Genomic DNA, 19769 nt, shown 5'->3' with positions numbered 1-19769 from the left:
AAAGGGAAGAACCTACAACCAAGATTACTCTACCCAGCAAGGATCTCATTCAGATTCAATGGAGAAATCAAAAGCTTTACAGACAAGCAAAAGCTAAAAGAATTCAGCACCACCAAACCAGCTCTACAAGTGCTAAAGGAACTTCTCTAAGTGGGAAGCAGAAGAGAAGAAAAGGACCTACAAAAACAAACCCAAAACAATTAAGAAAATGGTCATAGGAACATTCATATCGATAATTACCTTAAACGTGAATGGATTAAATGCTCCAACCAAAAGACATAGACTGGCTGAATGGATACAAAAACAAGACCAATCTATATGCTGTCTACAAGAGACCCACTTCAGACCTAGGGACACATACAGACTGAAAGTGAGGGGATGGAAAAAGATATTCCATGCAAATGGAAATCAAAAGAAAGCTGGAGTAGCAGTACTCATATCAGATAAAATAGACTTTAAAATAAAGAATGTTACAAGAGACAAGGAAGGACACTACATAATGATCAAGGGATCAATCCAAGAAGATATAACAATTATAAATATATATGCACCCAACATAGGAGCACCTCAATACATAAGGCAACTGCTAACAGCTATAAAAGAGGAAATCGACAGTAACACAATAATAATGGGGTACTTTAACACCTCACTTACACCAATGGACAGATCATCCAAACAGAAAATTAATATGGAAACACAAGCTTTAAATGACACAACAGACCAGACAGATTTAATTGATATTTATAGAACCTTCCATCCAAAAACAGCAGATTACACTTTCTTCTCAACTGCACACAGAACATCCTCCAGGATAGATCACATCTTGGGTCACAAATCAAGCCACGGTAAATTCAAGAGAACTAAAATCATATCAAGCATCTTTTCTGACCACAACGCTATGAGATTAGAAATGAATTACAGGGGAAAAAAACATAAAAAACACCAACACATGGAGGCTAAACAATACGTTACTAAATAACCAAGAGATCACTGAAGAAATCAAAGAGGAAATCAAAAAATACCTAGAGACAAATGACAATGAAAACACAACGATCCAAAACCTATGGGATGCAGCAAAAGCAGTTCTAAGAGGGAAGTTTAGAGCTATACAAGCCTACCTCAAGAAACAAGAAGAATCTCAAATAAACAATCTAACCTTACACCTAAAGGAACTAAAGAAAGAAGAACAAACAAAACCAAAAGTTAGCAGAAGGAAAGAAATCATAAAGAACAGAGCAGAAATAAGTGAAATAGAAATAAAACAATAGCAAAGATCAATAAAACTAAAAGCTGGTTCTTTGAGAAGATAAACAAAATGGATAAACCATTAGCCAGACTCATCAAGAAAAAGAGGGAGAGCACTCAAATCAATAAAATGAGAAATGAAAAAAAAACTACAAGAGAAATATAGCCTGAGAGAAATTTCAAGAAATATAGATAAAAGATATAATAAAAGTTAAATCTCACCTTGACTTCCCCTACCCCAAACCAGTTTTTGAACTGTGCTGTGCAGTCTTAGGGATCCCTAGAAACAGAAGGTGGCTTCCAGCAGAAGCCAAGTAGGCAGGGCCCCAAGGAACCCCTCTTCTCCTATCACTACCTCAACAAAAGCAGCTCTGGCTTCTATGCATTTTATATACTGGATTTCACAGATTTTAAAACAAAGGTTCCACTACCAAAGTGAGACTTAAAAACCACAGGATTAAATTACTCTAAAGATATTATGCAGCTCTAAAACTCTATGATTCTGGTCTATTAAACCAAATCCCCATAGTTGCCATTACATCTATATCAAGTTTCCATAAAATTTCCTGAGACTTTACCTTACCTCTAGCTCAAGATCCTGAGGTTCCATTTCAGAAAGTGATAGCACAGCAATTTTGGTAACCTTACAGACCTCATGGTCTCCTGGAAGTTTGCCCACCAAAGCTTTCTGCCGAATTAAAATAAGCCACCATGGTAGATCTGAAAGAGAAAAGTCATATTTAATGTCTGGCTTCTATAAAGTGGTACTGTCCCGGCAAGCTGAAGGTGAATAATCAAACACAGTGTGCAAAAGATACAACCCTTTAAAGCAGCGGTCCCCAACCTTTTAGGCACCAGGGACCGGTTTCGTGGAAGACAATTTTTCCACGGCCGAGGCGGGTTGGGGTGTGGTTCAGGTGGTAAGTGAGCGGTGGGGGGGATGGTTCAGGTAGCAACGCGAGCAATGGTTCAAGCAGTAATGCAAGCGATGGGGAGCGGCAGATGAAGCTTTACCTGCTCCCCCCTCCTCCCCGCCCTGCTCACCCTGTTGCGTGGCCCGGTTCCTAACAGGCCGTGGACTGGTACCTTTTAGAGCACAACAAAGATATAAAAATGACCCTTAAATGTACGAAAATATTTTCAATGGAGATGTAAATTAAAATGTTGCAATACCATTCTCACCCATCAGCTTGGGGATAATAAAAAAGTATGACAGCACATTCGCTGGCCAGGCTGTGGGAACCAGGCACTCTCCTAGTGCTGGTGGGAATACAAATGCACACAACTTTTCTAGAGGGAAATTTTGTGATAACTAATAATAAAACATACACACTTACCTTTGAACCTAGCAATCCCACTCTTGTGAATTTACCTTGAAGACACACCTCAACAACACAAAAGTACACATACTCAAATCTATTCATTGCAGCAGTTTACAACTGTAAAATACTGGAAACAACTAGAATGCCCAGACATAGGAGAATGGCTGAATAAACTATGGCACATCTATGCAGTAGAGTACTATGCAGCTGTAAAAAAGCATTCTGTAAACTGCTAAGAAGTGATTCCTCGATACATTAAGGGGATAAACTGGATATTATTAATATACAATAAGGGTATTACATAATAAGATATAGTATTAAATCGAAGCACAAAAGAGTATCTAGAGTGTGCCACCCTTTCTGTAAGAAAGATGAGAAAATATGCACATATCTGCTCATTTGTACAAAAAAAAAGAGGAAAGAGAAATTAGAAATTAATGAGATTGGTTACTGAACAAGGAGTAGGTGGAAATGACATGGAAGGAAGAGAAAACAGGAATAGGATAAAAGGGATCAGGGGGATGACATCTCTCCAAGTATACCCTTTCACGTAGTTCTGACTCTTAGAATCATGGTAATGTTTCACATCCCCTCAAAAACAAGTAGTTCAAATTAACCAGAATGTGAAGGGAACCCAAAACAAAATGCAAAGAGTAACCCAACTCTGTTACAAATGGAAAACGTAACCATAATGTAGGAGATAAGGAAGAAATAAACTAATCTAAATAACTTTGGAAAACAGTATTTTGCAAGGATAAAGACAAAAAGAACTGTATACAATATTGTACTCTGGTTAGTGAATTATTTTTCAGAAGAGTATGAGTTAGCAATTCCAAAACTACTTTATGTGTACAATAGGACTGAGCAAATAAGTAAATATATTGAAGAAAGTGGGGGAGGGGTGTAAAACAAATGAAAGAAGTATTTAATAATTACAAGAAAGAAAGGAAAGAAAACACCTAGAGGCCCAATAGTTATCTTTCCAATCCAAATTTCTACTTCTCACAAAAGATTTCTATTTAACTGAGAAATGGTCTATGAAAGACAGCATCCAAAAGCAATTTTTCATTTTATGAGACTCTACACCCTTTAAAAATACTACCTAATTAGTACCAAAAATAAAAATAATTGAAACAGTGTTTCAGGAATTTCTTACTATAGAAAAATAGCATGATGGATATATATTCCCCTTATGAAAAAATATTTTTAAAAGATATATAGTATTTTAATTTCCCCCATTTTCCCCCCAAATATTAGTCAACTCTCATTTGAGGGAAAGTGCTCTGGAGATGTGCTTAAAGCATTTCATAAATGCAAGAATTTGGAAACGTTTCATAGTTCTTTATAAAATAGGGTAGAAATCTACTCCAAAGTTTCAAGGCTTTTGCAGGTTATTTCATTAATATCATTAAACTTTAACCAAGGACCTACCATGTGCTGGGAAGTACGTCAGGCACAGATTAAGGTTACCAAGCACCTAACACACAATAAACCTAACACAAAATAAATAAAGCACATAATACATAATAAACTGTTGAATGCTAATACAGTCTGCTGAATAAAAAGAAATTCTTACCACAGGTCTCTTAACCTCACAGGAATAATTTCTATTTTACACTGAACAATTTAGTGTTGGCAGATGATCAGACAAGCCAACATTAGGAAGCCCTCTTCCCAGTTTATGCCTTCTTGCTTTCATATTAACATTAAGAATTGCGATTTTAAGAAATTACAGCAATGACAAAAACACAATGTGCACAATCAAATGTAATAAATGTCTTTCCAATAAGCCATCTAATGGTATAGTACCAAAAATATAAAAATACTAAATTTCAAACACAGAGGTTTTACCCCACACATAGACTCACTTGGGAAACGAAAGGCATGCTTTTTTCCACAAAAACATTGGTATTGTCAATACTGAAATTCAACTTACAAACTCAAATACATTTAAAAATAAAATATGCATATTTTTAGAGTTTAGCTAGCTAAACTCATACACAGAAACTGAAAAACTGAGGTGCTTCTATAAAAAAAATTACAAACTTAAGTTCAATATGTCTGAGGGATTATAATGAAGACTAAATCTGAGAAAATACCATGTAAATGATCTCAAACAAAAGAGAAAAAATTTTCTAAACAGTAGCTTTCCCTTTTCAGAGAAGCCTCAGTGTTCTGGACTTTGAGGTCAGAACTCAGACTCAAATTTTAGCTGCCTTATTTATTTGTCATGTACTTCAGCTTAATACTTAACTGCTCCAATTCTTGGTTTTCTCATCTGTAGAATGGGATAAAACCACCTATTTCAGAGAGTATCTATGAGGACTAAATAATTTTTATAATTCCTGTTATTATTACTAAGAGCTAATGTTTACCAGGTAGCAAAACATATGATAAACCTATGGTAAATAAAACAACGTGGTGCCAGTACAAGAATGGACAAATGAATACTAGAAAAGAACAGAGAAGACAGACGCAGACCCATGTAAATATGGGCATCTATTAAATGATAATAAAGAGGGGGAAAGCATGGTGTGTCAATAATTAGTGTTGAAATACATACTGAAGTATCTGCAGAAAAATATCTGGAATCTGCTTTGAAATAATTTAGACGCTGGGAGTGTGGGGACCACGAATAAAAATCTTTTTGTAGTTGACTTCCAACCAGCTCTACAAATTGCACTGGGTTAAAATCTCATAAGTCTTTTAATATACAGTTTCCTGTCTTACTGTTTTCAGTCTTACACACTGATCAAAATGAAAAAACTAAGAGTAAGATAGATAAGGAAATCGATACTTACTAGTTGTAATCTAAGTAAGGTGGGATGATGAAAATGTCCTGGAATTAGATAGTGGTGATGGTTGTACAACCTTATGATGATACTAAACACCACTGAATTGTAATTTAAGAGTGAATTTTATGGTGTGTGAACTATGTCTCAATCATTTTTTTAAAAAAACTCCTTCTAAAGAACAAAAGAACTTGTTAGGAGTCTTATCTACCAGGGCAGAGAGTGAAAAACTAAAAAGTGGGCTTCCCTGGTGGCGCAGTGATTAAGAATCCGCCTGCCAATGCAGGGGACACGGGTTCGAGCCCTGGCCCGAGAACATTCTCACATGCCATGGAGCAACTGAGCCCATGTGCCACAACTACTGAGCCTGCACTCTAGAGCCCGTGAGCCACAACTACTGAGCCCGCGTGCCACAACTACTGAAGCGTATGCACCTAGAACCCATGCTTTGCAACAAGAGTAGCCCCCGCTCACCGCAACTAGAGAAAGCCTGCACTCAGCAATGAGGACCCAACGCAGCCATAAATAAATAAATAAATAAATAAATGAAGAAAACTAAAAAGTGTATTTCCTGTCAAACACAGAGACACAGGTATTTGAAATAGTGTTCAAAGGAACATTAAAACCATAATGGAAAGAAAATGAAAAATTTGAATTGGACACTAAGATATTTCTAGGCTGCCCCTAGAAAACAAAACAAAACAAACAAAAAACCTCATGAGAAATAGCAATATGTATTCCTGTAATTATTTTGCCTTAGGTGAAACAAAACACAATAATAAACACATAGAAGCCTGGAAGTTCGGCAAGAATGAGCATGTTAGTTACAGGGTTAAATGATCCAAATATATTTTCTCTAGTTTGTGCTTTAAGCCAAGAAAAATGTAAAAGTATTGATATATAGCATCACTACTGTTTAGCAATCCCAGTATCCAGTCAGGCATAGTTTTGTAATAAAAGTTTTTAAAAGCACAAATGCAGGTTACTGCATTAATTTATATCACCCACCAGCAGAAGAAACTTGGCTCAATTAAAGCTGCCACACTGAACTCTGGATATGCGGTACAACCATGTGTCAAAGGTAATTTAGTCTAGCAAGGTCTTTCAGCATAAAGATATTTTTTCAACTTTTTAAACATTTTACAATGGGAAAAAAGGTCAATTTTGTAACCCTGACTCCTTCAGGAAAAGACAGACAGGAAAATCTGACTTCCCCAGCAAGATAAGAAAACTGATTAGGAAGTGATTATCTTGAAAAGCATGACCAGTTAGGGCAAACTAAAACAATAGTCCTGGAAAAGATTCAATTGCTTGCCCTATACAATAACTGACTCAGTTAAAAGAGGATAAGTAATGGCAGGATAAAGATTTTCATTTAAAAAAAAAATTTTTTTTTTCCTAAAATTGGATGAAACTCTTTTCTCCCTACTCGTGACCTCACCTCTAGGAAGTACTGCATCTTACATATTTCTCAACATGACTATCCATCCTACTGACATATAGAAAAGATAAGCATTTGATCCAACAATGAACGTCTAGCAATCCTTTTCATTTTTATTAATGTTAATTCGATAGGAAATAAAGGAATACATTCCATTTGTTTAAAAATGTAAACATTACATATACAATTAATGTTCCCTTTGACCATTGTTCCCCACTCCATGGCAATTCTTTAAATCTAATCCAAACCCCACCTTGTGAGTTCTCTCATATAAGGAGACTAGCAGAGACTAGGAGAGCAATTGGTTACCATTGTAACCAATTGGCATTAGTCCATTTAGTCCTTTTAATCTTACTTGAGAGTTTAACAATGACCTTTTAAACATACATAATTTAGGGAATTTCCTGGTGGTCCAGTAGTTAGGACTCTGCGCTTCCATTACATGGGGCACTGGTTCGATGATCCCTGGTCAGGGAACTAAATTCCCACATTCTTTGAGAATGAGCCCCTAATAAGTATTTGGTGGTGTAATTTACGATTTTTTTTCTTTTGATGCAACACAGCTTTATCTAGTCTTTCCAAAGCATTCAATTTAGCCTTCACAGAAACAAGAAGTCTTTTTTTGTATCAATACTCATAGTTGATGGGCTTATTTAATTATGTACTTACAATATCGAGTAAAACAAGTATGAACAGGATTGGAAATAAACACGATCCACCAGAAGGGAGAGGGCTTCCTACCCAGTCTCCCCTGGCCTTCAGAGCATCCAATGCATCTACCAACAGACTCTGCAGAGGCAGTAAGGCATGTTGGTTAATCTGGCAAACAGGTTAAGTGAGATTCAACTAAAAGAGCCCCTAGTGATAGAAATACATAGGCAGTACGTATTCTGTGGGCCAGACACTTGAAGTGAATGAAATATTTGCGTGAAAATGATTTTGCTTTTCTGATATTCTTCTTCTGGCTCACCTTTTCCAAAGACTGGTTCTGATTTGAACTGGTTCAATGGGATTTTTTTTTTTAAGACTTAATTCTTTTAGAGAAAAAAAAACTTATTTACTTTTGTAGCATACAAAGGTTCTGTTTTCACTGCTCTTTTGGACACTTTCCAGTTTCTCTGTGTCTCTCTATAAACATTCACGTTACGACCAAAGGCAAAAATAAAAAAGAAGGTGGATCTGATAATGACTCTCATATGTTTTCCTCCTTTAGCTTGTCCCAATCCTGCAGACTATATTCCTGAGGACAAAGCACTTCCTTCACGTCTCCTAGGTCCACGTCACCTGGAGTGTCCAACAGGAGAAGCTGGGAAATGACAAAGCAGAGAGAACCCTGCTGCCTTAACACTGGAAATCAGCACAATAGAATTTATAATTATATCCGCATGCCAATAAATACTAACCCAGGTGGTTACTACATACTCCGAAGTTGTAATATAATATTCAAATAACAAATATTTAAATTCTTGAAGAGCGTCTGTAGATTACGCCTCTAATAAATGCTCGGAGTCTGCATTTGCACCAGATGAATCAGAGAATGGAGATGTGTCGGTAAGAAGGAAAAAAGAGAATTAGGAAAGGGGATTATAGTTGGCTCACCTTTCCTTTCTTCTGTGTCAAGCTGATAATAAGAATACTCGTATGTTTCTCTGCCGTTTCAAGTTGACAGTCTAACTAATAAGTTTAAGGCAAATGACTCATTGCCCTTTTTATATTTTAAGGCTTAGGTGTGTACAAATTTAAAATTGCTATATCTTTCTGGTGACTTGAACTTTTGCTATTTTTGAAATGTATATCTTCTTTATGCTTCTTGCCTTAAACTCTGTTTTGATATTGGGATAGACACATTATTTTTCAGTAGGTTAGCATTTGCTTGGTTTCTCTTTTTTTTCTATCCTTTTACTTTGGACCATTCTGTATACATACACATATACCTAAGGTATTTGTCTTAAAAGCAGCTTGTAGATGAATTTTATTGTTTTTCCATTATGAAAAGCTTTGTTTTTTAACTGAGTACTAAGTCCATTTGTATGTAATGTAATTGTTGATAAACTTAAGAATCATTCTACCGTCTTACCATTTGTCCCACCTGTTCTACATGCTTTCTTTTCTTGCCTTCTTTTGGATTATTAAGTGTTAAAATTATTATTATTCCATTTCCCCCTTTATTAGGTTTTTACAATCTTTTATTATGCTATTAGTGGTTATATTGTAGGGTCTGATAATACGAGTCCTAACTTACAAAAGCCTAATGTAAATTAGTATTTTTGCCAGTTCCTGGACAGTGAAAGGACCTTAGAACACCAGCCCTTTCTAGCTCACTATTGTTACTATTATTGTTGTGTGTTTTCATTCTGCGTTAATTTTAAACCTCATATAAAGCCAACTTTATTTAAATTTACCAACATATTTACTCTTTCCACTGAACTTCACTCCTTCCTACAACTCCACACTCCCATCTGGAATCATGTTCCTTTTACCTGAAGAATTCTTAGTATTTCTTTTAGTGCAGATACTGCTGATGACAAATTCTTTGTTTGGCTCAAAATGTCTTTTTTTCCTTAATTTTTGAAGGTATAAAATTCTAGACAGGCACTTTGAAGACAGCATTCCACTGTCTTCCAGCTTCCATTGTTCCTATCAAGGCTGATTGAATGCCCTTGAATTTAATGTGTGGTTTTTCTCTGGCTGCTTTAGGATGTTTTCTTTGTCTTTAGTTTTCATCAGTTTTACTACAAGGTGCCTAAGGGTGGTTTTCTTTGTATTTTTTCCCTTGCAGTTCAAAGTATTTCTTGACATTGTGACTTGTATTTATAGTTGGTTTTCGAAAATTCTTGGCTATTATCTCTTCAAGTACTGCTAGTCTCTTGCTGTCAGAAACAATCTGTCTAGTTTCTCTTGATCTCATTTTTTAAAATGTACGGAGTATCGTTAAATGATCTGTTATATAATATATTAACACACTATGCATTTTAAGAGGCTCTAATAATTGGGTAATGTCTTAACGGCTTATCTCAAGATAAATTATGTTCCAATTTGAAGGATCCTGCTTTTCTTTTTTTTTTAAAACAAATCTTTGGTAGGAATTTAAATTCAGTCCAATGTGTGCATAAAACCTACTTCATTGATACCTATTGCATAAGCTATTAATTGGCCATTTAGTACTTTTAAATGAATATGAGCATAAGTCTATAGGTTTTATGCAAACTTATGCATGAATTTAAATTTCTACTAAAAGATATGGATTCATGGTATGTTTAATATAATATTTTGCTTTATATTTAAGGTTATTTCTATTTTTTAAAACTACATTAAGAAAAATGCTTTCTTTTCCTAATGGAAATAGAGCACTATACATCTTTGAATATATTTCAGGGAGCAACGTACACCATTATACATCAGGTAAGTAGAAATACAATTAACAGTACCAGCACACCAGAGCTATTTTTTTAAAGTACATCATATTGGGCTTCTAATACTCTCAGTGACCAAAGAGCCAATTATTAATTTGTTCATTTTCCAAGCATAGTAACTACTCAGTGTTTCTTGATGGGTCGCTCTGTTGCCTACTAAAGTTTCCTAAGTCTGGGTATATAGAAAACTGACAATGACTCATAAGAACAGTATCTAGGGCCAAGAGGTACACTTATTAGGCTCCATTTCAAAAGTATCAAATGGTGGAATCAGAAGCATCTTCAGCTTAACCTATGAATTTAAATTCATCCTAATAATAAAATCCTTAATAATGACCTGCCATAAAATGAAATAATCTATTATATGCCATAAAAATATAAAGTCTTTTCTATTTATAATAGTCCTAGAAAACTACAAAAGTCTAACTTACAGAGTATCCATGGGCAAAATGAGTTTCTATATAAAAGTACATTTTCCAGGGAGTTCCCTGGCAGTCCTGGTTAGGACTCCACGCTTTCACTGCTGAGGGCACGAGTTCAATCCCTGGTTGGGGAACTGAGATCCCATAAGCTGCATGGTGTGGCCAAACAAAAAATAAAAAGTGGGGACTTCCCTGGTGGCACAGTGGTTAAGAATCTGCCTGCCAATGCAGGGGACACGGGTTCGAGCCCTGGTCAGGGAAGATCCCACATGCCACGGAGCAACTAAGCCCGTGTGCCACAACTACTGAGCCTGCGATCTAGAGCCCGCCAGCCACAACTACTGAAGCCCGCGCTCCTCGAGCCCATGCTCCGCAACAAGAGAAGCCACCGCAATGAGAAGCCCGTGCACCACAAAGAAGAGTAGCCCCCGCTCGCTGCAACTAGAGAAAGCCCGTGCAGAGCAATGAAGACCCAACACAGCCAAAAATAAATAAAATAAAATAAAAATTTAAAAAGTCAACATTATAAAAATAAAAAGTACATTTTCCAGATAACTATATCTTTATCTTCCTAAAGTGCTAAGATGTTTTCTTACACGTTTATTTAAAATGTTAATATATTACATACTTTCCTACCTATTAAACCCAGGCATACTAAATATAATTGGGATTTTTATTTATGATGAAGGTTTATCATCATGAAGATAAATTACTGCTTTGGGGGGGTGACATAAGTATGCTTCAAGGTTGGAGGTGATTGGCCCCTGTGCATGAAGGGACTCAAGCCTACCGGCTGTAAAAAACCTGATAGCCAAGAACCAAGAATCTTCTTTCTTAAACACAATTAGACCTGATAATAATTTGATTGTAATCACTTCAAAATGTTCAATAAGAATATAAAGGAGGAAATAAATATAGGAAGCACGTTTATAGCTGGCCCATACAGTCAGTCAGTCAATCTTACCTCAACAAGCCTCTTCTCTTTATGGAGTAAAAAAACTTTTAATATCACTGCCATAGGGATCACTGAGGGAAACAACTAGAGTTTAAGAACAAATTCATTTATAACTAGAAAATGGAACGATCGTGAAACGGAAGAGGCAAGTTGGCTTGCCTCTAAAGTTTCTCTCTGCCTGAGGATATAAAAATCTGCCAGTTAGAGGTACGCTCAGAACTAAGCAGCATGCTTATCTGATGACCCTTGGGAGAGCTCAGAACTATGGGGCACCTTCATGTGTCCAGTTCAAGTACTGCTCCTACCGGGGAGGTGGAACCATCTGCACCAAGGAGATTGGAGCTCAGATCAGGGACAAGGGAGGTGATGGAAAATTCTGAAGCATAAAGTAATGGAGCAGGCTGAGGGGAGCAAAGAGAGGAGGGAAGGGTCATTCAGCACCGAGGTACCTGGGAAGAGAGTAAAAGGAAGAGGGAAGCAAAAACCAGAGACAAGAAGATGCCAAAGAAAGGAACCAATTGTACCACTTAGCTGCCTGCTTCCAAGACCCAAAGCTATTAACAGAATAGGTCAGCTAAACTACAATTAAAGAATCTTTTAAGGATTAACCAGGAACCTAGTCACCAATGTAAATCTTACCTCCAAAATAAGGAGTTCTGAGACCCTCATGAATGAAAAAGTGAATATAAAATGACTGTTTTTAAATTACATTATAGATTATTTGGTAGAAATGTTATGTTATGAATAATACTGTTTCTTTCTTTTTTTTTTTTTGGCTGAGTTGGGTCTTTGTTGCTGCCCGCGGGCTTTCTCTAGTTGCGGCGGGGTGCGGGGGGCTACTCTTCAATGCGGTGCGTGGACTTCTCATTGTGGTGGCTTCTCTTGTTGCAGAGCACAGGCTCTAGGCGTGTGGGCTTCAGTAGTTGTGGCTCACGGGCTCTAGAGTGCAGGCTCAGTCGTGGCACACGGGCTTAGTTGCTCTGCGGCATGTGGGATCTTCCCTGACCAGGGATTGAACCTGTGTCCCCTGCATTGGCAGGTGGATTCTTATCCACTGCGCCACTAGGGAAGTCCCGAATAACACTGTTTCTTTAAAATACTTCCTTCAAATCAACTTTAGTACGTGAAAAAAAGTCACCTTTGTTACCAAAAGGTAGATTACTTAATTTTTAAATTAAGTTAAAATCAGAAGTAATGACAACAGGATACAACAAAAGCTATTCTCTGACTTAAATATTTTCAATGGCTTTATTGAGATATAATTCATATACCATAAAATTCACTCATTTTAAGTATAACAAGTCAATGATTCTGAAGAATTTAGAGTTGTACAACCATCATCGCAATCCTTACATGTTTTTATTATATGAGTTGTCAGTAGACAATAAAACAATCCACTTCTCTCAAGTGCAACTGTATGCAGACAATTGAACTCGTATTTAAACAGAAGCACTATCTAAAGACCGTGCCTGAGAAGCAGGCCTCCAGCAGAGGCTGAGAGCTCTGCAGGGACCCTGTCAGGCTTCTCTTCCTTTTTCTCCAGTGCCCTTGAGCAGTGGGGTTTTCTAATGGCTTTTTAGGAAACTACTAAGGCATCGCTGGTGACACTCCATTCATTAAACACTAAAGTATAAAAATATTTCATGTCGTTGAGTGTCATAGCAAGGTCTCCATCGACAGCCACGGACTAAAATCAAACTTTTTAAATCATACGCATAATACACTTTAGCATTTTAATGATCGAGATATCCTCACCACTTTAAAAGTGAAGAAACAGCAGATGGTGTGTACTACTTGAATGGGAGCGACTTGAGTGAACTGTGTCTGTAGCTGCTCAATACTAGGAGTAGTAATTCACTTAATTACTACTAACCTAAGAGCCTCTATTGCTAAATTAATCAGGATTCCTGACAATTCTCTCTTCCAACTATTTCTGAATATATCGTAGGAAAAATACTTTTGCATTTTATATTCAGATATTTCTTACCCTAACGAGTTTATCCTCTTCTCAGTCTTCAAAACACGTATCCCCCGGGGATACGTTCCAGGACCCCAAGTGGATGCCTGAAACCACAGGTAGAACCGAGCCCTATATATACATTCTTTCTTGAACACTGGGATCATTACTAAGTAAAATAAGCATCACTTGAACACAGCACTGTGATACCTCAACAGTCGATCTGATAACTGAAACGATTACTAAGTGACTAATGGGCTGATAGCATACAGTGTGGATAAGCTGGACAAAGGGATGATTCACATCCCAGGCAGGAGGAAGCAGAACAGTGAGATTTCATCACACCACTCGGGATGGCGTGCAATTTAAAACTTATGAATTGTTTGGAATTTTCCATTTAATATTTTCGGACCATGGCTGACCGCAGGTAACTGAAACTCTGGAAAGTGAAACCACGGATAAGGGGGGGACTACTGGAGATTTTAATTTAAAGAGTTTTTGTAATCCATTTACAGCCTCCAGCCTCGAGCAATCTCTTCCTGGCTCTGTGATGATACAGCTATCTCCTGGATGGAAGGCATCCCTAAGGAAGTGGTGTTTGGGTTGAGGCCTGAAATATTAGTATGATAATCTGGACAGGGCCAAGGTGCGGGGTGGGGAATGAGAGGAAAGTAGTCGTTGGCAGAGTTAGCAGCTGTGCAAAAAGACTCCCGTGATTGAGAAAACACATTTCAGTCCTCAACTCAGACATCACTTCCTCAGGGATGCCTTCCATCCAGCAGCCCCCGCTACCACCAGTCAGGCCCCTCTGCTATGTGCTTCACAACATCCTACATTTTTCTTCTTCAGAAGCTTATGTTTAATGATAAAATTCTGATGGGGTAATTAATGTCTATCTCTTGGCTTCGATTCTATGCTCCTGGAAGCTTTGAATTTTGTTCATCCTGCAGCCCCCAGCACATAATAGGCACTCCGTCAATATTTATTAAATAACTATTTGTTGAATATTTTTGAATAGCCACTGCACAGGGGGACACAGCAGTGAGCAAAACACACATAGCCCCTGTCTTGGAGCTTATACCCTGGGGAAGGAGGATGGGTGGAAGAGGACAAACGAAAAAGAAGAAAACAAAAAATTAATGTGTAATTACAACTGTGGTAAGAGTTTGACTATCATCCTTACTCCCCCCTGGACACTACAAGGAATAGAAGACAATGATTTTTCATGAAGCTTTGCTTTTCCTTCATCTATTTAGCACATTACATGTCCCTTCTACTTTCTGTTCCTCATCTTAATAAATTCCAAGTGATCAAACCAAAGCCAGACACCTTCAGGTTGTCAAAAATAGGCTGCATTAGACCCTGGCTGAAAGTCCACCTGCCTGCATATGTCTGAGGAAGACATCTTCCAAACTGAAGAAAGGCTAATGGTTCTAAATTGTTGTTTTCTAGGCACCAGGGTTAATAGAACAATTTTGGGGACAGAGCTTGCTAAAAGGAAGGGCAATTATCAGCAAAGGATACCACAACCAAATAATACTTTTAAATTCTTCCAATGCACATTTTTCTAAAGGGGCAGATGGATTATAAAATATAACCTTCACTAATGCTACTAATATTTCACTTCTAAAAACATTACTTTTTATAATCCCCACCATGTCACCTTTTAGTGACATGTTAGTATCATTAGTTTCAGTAAACATTAATATTATTGGAAAAAAAAGTCTAAGTTTAAAATTTGTTCAAAATTGTATAGCTAGAACTTAAGTGGTTCTCTAGTGATATACGTGACACCTCTAAGTTACCTTTAAAACTAAGGAAAAACTAGTAATAGCCAGCATCTATTGAATGCCTACTATTAACAGGAGCTATGCTAAGCACTTCATGTAAGTTTTATTAAATCTTACAATAAACATATCTAGGAGGTGTCATCATCTTTGTTTTATAGTTGGCAACTGAGGCTTGGATGAAGTAACCTGATCCAAGGCAACTGTGTGATCTTACGGTTAGTCCACTGCTGGGGCCAGTGCCTACTCAGTGACATTTGGGGAATGGCCTATTCCACTGTAAAACAAAGGGTCAGAAGCAATGGGGGGAATTCTCTTTGACATGCTTTTGCAGTGAGTTTTCCAGTGGATGTTAGGTTCCTGTTAAGGGCTGAATTATGTTCCCTTAAAATTCGTATGTTTGAATCCTAACCCCCAGTGCCTCAGAATGTGACCCTATTCTAAAAAGTGGGATCTTTAAAGGTGTAAGTAAGTTAAATGAGGTCATTAGGGAGGGCTCTAATCCAATATGACTGGTGTCCTTATAAGAGGAAATTTGAAGACAGACACCACACAGAGAGAAGACAATGTGAAGATGATGTGAAGACACAAGGAGAAGACAGCCATCTACAAGCCAACGAAAGAGATCTCAGAAGAAATCAACCCTGATGAAACCTTGATCTTAGACTTCAAGCCTCCAGAACTGCAAGAAAATAACTTTCTATTTAAGCCCCCCAGTCTGTGGAACTTTGCTGCAGCAGCCCTAGCCAACTACTAACGGTTCCTAAGTCACGACTGCTTACATCCCATGAGCTTGATGACAGTCATGGCTCACCCACGCCGTTTTTAGACTGTCAATGACAACTATTCAAGTAAACTTATGTTCCCATCTCACTAGGCAAGAAAATTCGTGCATTAATATGTAGAGACTAAGTAGGAGGGAAACAGCAGTGAGAAAAAGTTTAAGTACAGACATTTTATTCCCCTAATCTTCTACCCCCAGAAGGTAAGATGCCCCCGTAGGAAAATGCACATGGAGTGATTATCTCCGTTATAACACATACCAGGAACACACTGCCCGTCGGCCAAGGTGGTAGTGTGATCAGAGCAAGAGCCTTAAAGGGACACAGGGAGGGGAGGAGACGAGGCATGCCCAGGACAGAGGATGAAGAAAGAGAAGGTGACAAGAGTAAGATGGATGCTCAGGGGGTGGGAGCTGGGGGTGGAGTGATACACAGGGTGCGGCTGCAGTTCTCTTGTGGGTGAGGGGAAGAACAGCAGGGGGCCCAGAAAAAACTTTCCTTTGCTTCCTCCCCACACCCTTTCTTAACAGCCAAACCTTAGAAGTGATGGGGCAGGAGGAAGAAAAAAGAAAAAAAAAAAGGGACAGGTTAGGAGAGTGAAAAACTGAGACACCTTCCCTGCCCTTCTTTACTTCTTTTTAGTATTTTTTTCTCTAGTTCACTCTATTCCCCACCTTTCCCTCTTCCAAAATATCCTATATAACAGATATCTACACTGCCTACCAACTTCTTGTTTTTGGTCCAAAGAAAGGCACGTGGTGCAAGGAGAGAAAGTGCATGTAAACGGGCTGACCACAGGAACTGCCCACACCTCCGCTACCTCCTAATGACCATACTTCGATTACATCAAACTCATCAGCCAGTAACATATTTGTACATTGCTTGTAGGAAATGACTTTGGGTTGTCTGCCAAGGACAAACCCTCCTGCTTTGCTTGCCTGTCCCGCTTAGAGCAGTGGGCATGTTTGAACTTTGTGACCAGGGACGGTCCCTGGCTCAAGGTAAGCCAAAAAGTCTCTTCCGTAGGGGTCTGAACTAGATGGCTAGTCAGTCTCCAGGGGTTGTAGGGAACATCAGACGTTGGTTGGCTTGAGGGCTGAGGTTGGTTTGAGTACCACATAAATGCATAAATTCTGTCCCATGTAACACAGAAACAGAGACAGCCAAAAGAAGAGAAGACTGTAGGAGCTGTACGGGGGGAAGTGGTGGTCAGATACCACCTGCCGCAAAAGTAATCTCAGATCCTGAACAAATCCATTTCTTGGTTTTGTTCCCTTGAATTCCTAATAAAAATTTGTTTGCATAAACTGATAGGTTTGTATTTGCAACCAAAGAATTGATGAAATAGTGATAATTTACTAAGCACCTTTAGGTATATTATCTTATTTGAGATGCACAATACCCTAAGGAAAAAAAGTGGGCAGTTAGTTTTACTCTTGTTTTACAGTTTATAAAGTAGAGGCTCTGGGGCGTTGTGGCCCCCAATGAACCAGCCTCCTGGGATGGAAACCCTTGTTAAGCCCCTTCCCACGTTAGTTCTACGTTTGGATGTGTGACCTCCTTAGACCAATGGGATATTAGCAAGCTCAGTGACACAAGCAGAGGCTTGATAAGCCCTCATACATTGGAACTTGTCGTCTTAGCACCCTGAAAGGATGCTAAGGTATCCAGGAGAGACAGGCCCCAAGGAGAGGCCTTGTGAGATGAGACACGTGGACAGAGATGCCACATGAAGGAAAACTGAGATGCCCCCAGGCAAACCCCCAGCTGAATGTTGCCACATGGATGACCCCAGCCAACAGAAGAAAAGGGCAGAAGAGCCGCGTGGCTGACCCATAGAATCGTGAGCTATTATACGTTGTTGTTTTAAGGCGTTAACTTTTGGGACAGCTTGTTACACAGCAACAGATGAAACAGATGTTATGTAACTTCTCCTATATCTGAAAGCTAATAAATACAGCCTGAATTCAGGTCTCTTGACTCATGTCAGTGATTTGTTCACTGTTTCAAGATATAACTGAAATTGGAGAAAAATAACTCCAAAGTTTCATAAGCTTCACTTAAACAATAGAAAATGAATTTTAGCTCAGAACATTCAACTGTGAAATTATCCTGTCAGCATATAAATGAATTAAAGATATACGTATGTAAATGTGGACAGGTAGGAGAGTGTGACTAAAATACTTAGCATGTTACACAATGTCTAATGCTTTTCTCCTTTGTATTGAAAGAATTTTAAAACTACCAAAGACAGAACGTACAATAATGCTCGCAGTGGTATTATTTCTAATGGCAAAAAAAAAACAACAATGACAAAAATTACCCAATGACAGAAAAAAGGACAAATTATGATATATTTATGCAATAGTGAAAATAAGGAACTAAAGTTTCCTATATCAACGTGGATAAATCACAAAGCATCAAGTTGTGGGAGTGGAGAGGAGAAGTGGAAGAACACAAACAGCTTAATATCATTTATATAAAATTCCCCAAACACAAGGCTCAGCAACATATTGTCGAGGGATATATGTGTAACAACAGCAATAATGAAAATCAAGGGACGAATAAGTACAATATTCAAAATCACAGACTCTCTTGAAGGGAAGAAGGCAGGAGAGGATATACTTGGAGAAAGGCAGTGAGGGCTCCAAAGACATTCGTCATGTTTCATTCCTTAATCTAGGTGGTAGATAAATGCGTGTTTGTTTTTCAGCAAGCTATACTGCATATCCGTGATAAATAGCTTTTCGTGTCTATAAAATAGATGACACATTTCAGAAAATAACCACAAGAATTAGCAAAAGAATATTAGACTGTCTCCGGCAATTTGTGCTTTATATCATACAGAAATTACCTAGCTTCCAAACGCTCAGTAATTTTATTTTTAAAGCATTTTTAAAATCACACTACAGAGGTAGCTACACTCCCAATAACACAGCAATAACAGCAAAGCTTCCTATAGCTCTTAACTCACATTAAAATTGCTACCAAAGGAAAAACAGATATTTAAATTTAGTGCTTAAAATATTTCATTCAGTCCTCTTCATGACTTTTTGGGACCTGCCTACGTAACACCTACCTTCTTACAAACAAAATTCCCTCTGAACTCAGCACAGGTGCCTGTCCTTCAAATGGAGGGCTTAGTGAATGATCTAGAGCTTCCATGAATTTGCCCGCCCTGGATACAGCTCCCGGAAAGGACTGCACTGTGTACTAACAGACCCATACTCCTTCCTGGCCAGAGTTGACTATATTAGGAATGGACAGCTAACCCAAAGCCAACCAGTCCCGGTCTGACACCTGCCTACCTCTCCAGCCTTGTTCTTACTGTCCTCTCCCTCAAAATCAGTGTGGTTGGTGTATCTTTCTGTCAGAGCACCTAACACAATTCACAAATAATTATACATTTATTTCAAGGATTACTCACTAATGTCTAACTTCCCTCTTAAACCATAAGCTCCGCTCATGGTGGGAACAGGTCAGTTATTGCTCATTATTGTATTCCACCGACTAGCACAGTTCCTGACACAATTCCTAAAAACAGGCATTTAATAGCTTGTGGGGTTTTTTTTAAGAGGAAGAAAGGATTTTACTATTATGCCCCCCTTTCTCTAAAGCTTTTTGGGCATCCCTTGGAGATACTGTGGATTCAG

The 19769-nt window shown here is 38.1% G+C and overlaps 1 protein-coding gene across 6 annotated transcripts in view; it reads right to left on the bottom strand.

The window, feature by feature from the left end:
* Window positions 1-19769, bottom strand: part of INPP5F (inositol polyphosphate-5-phosphatase F) — a 92514-nt gene that overhangs the window by 50561 nt on the left and 22184 nt on the right. For 5 of the 6 annotated variants that reach the window (XM_060126058.1, XM_060126053.1, XM_060126054.1 and 2 more), the window contains exon 3: window positions 1829-1965. The exons of the other annotated variant lie outside the window; for it this stretch is intronic. In XM_060126058.1, coding sequence (XP_059982041.1) covers window positions 1829-1965 — 137 coding nt within the window. The remainder of the gene's footprint in view (window positions 1-1828; window positions 1966-19769) is intronic. 6 annotated transcript variants of the gene reach the window in all.

The sequence above is a fragment of the Lagenorhynchus albirostris genome, chromosome 16 (assembly GCF_949774975.1).
Source record: "Lagenorhynchus albirostris chromosome 16, mLagAlb1.1, whole genome shotgun sequence".
NCBI classification, from domain to species: domain Eukaryota; kingdom Metazoa; phylum Chordata; class Mammalia; order Artiodactyla; family Delphinidae; genus Lagenorhynchus; species Lagenorhynchus albirostris.
The sequence above is the reverse complement of the archived record's forward strand: the minus strand, read 5'-3'. Positions and strand labels throughout refer to the sequence as shown.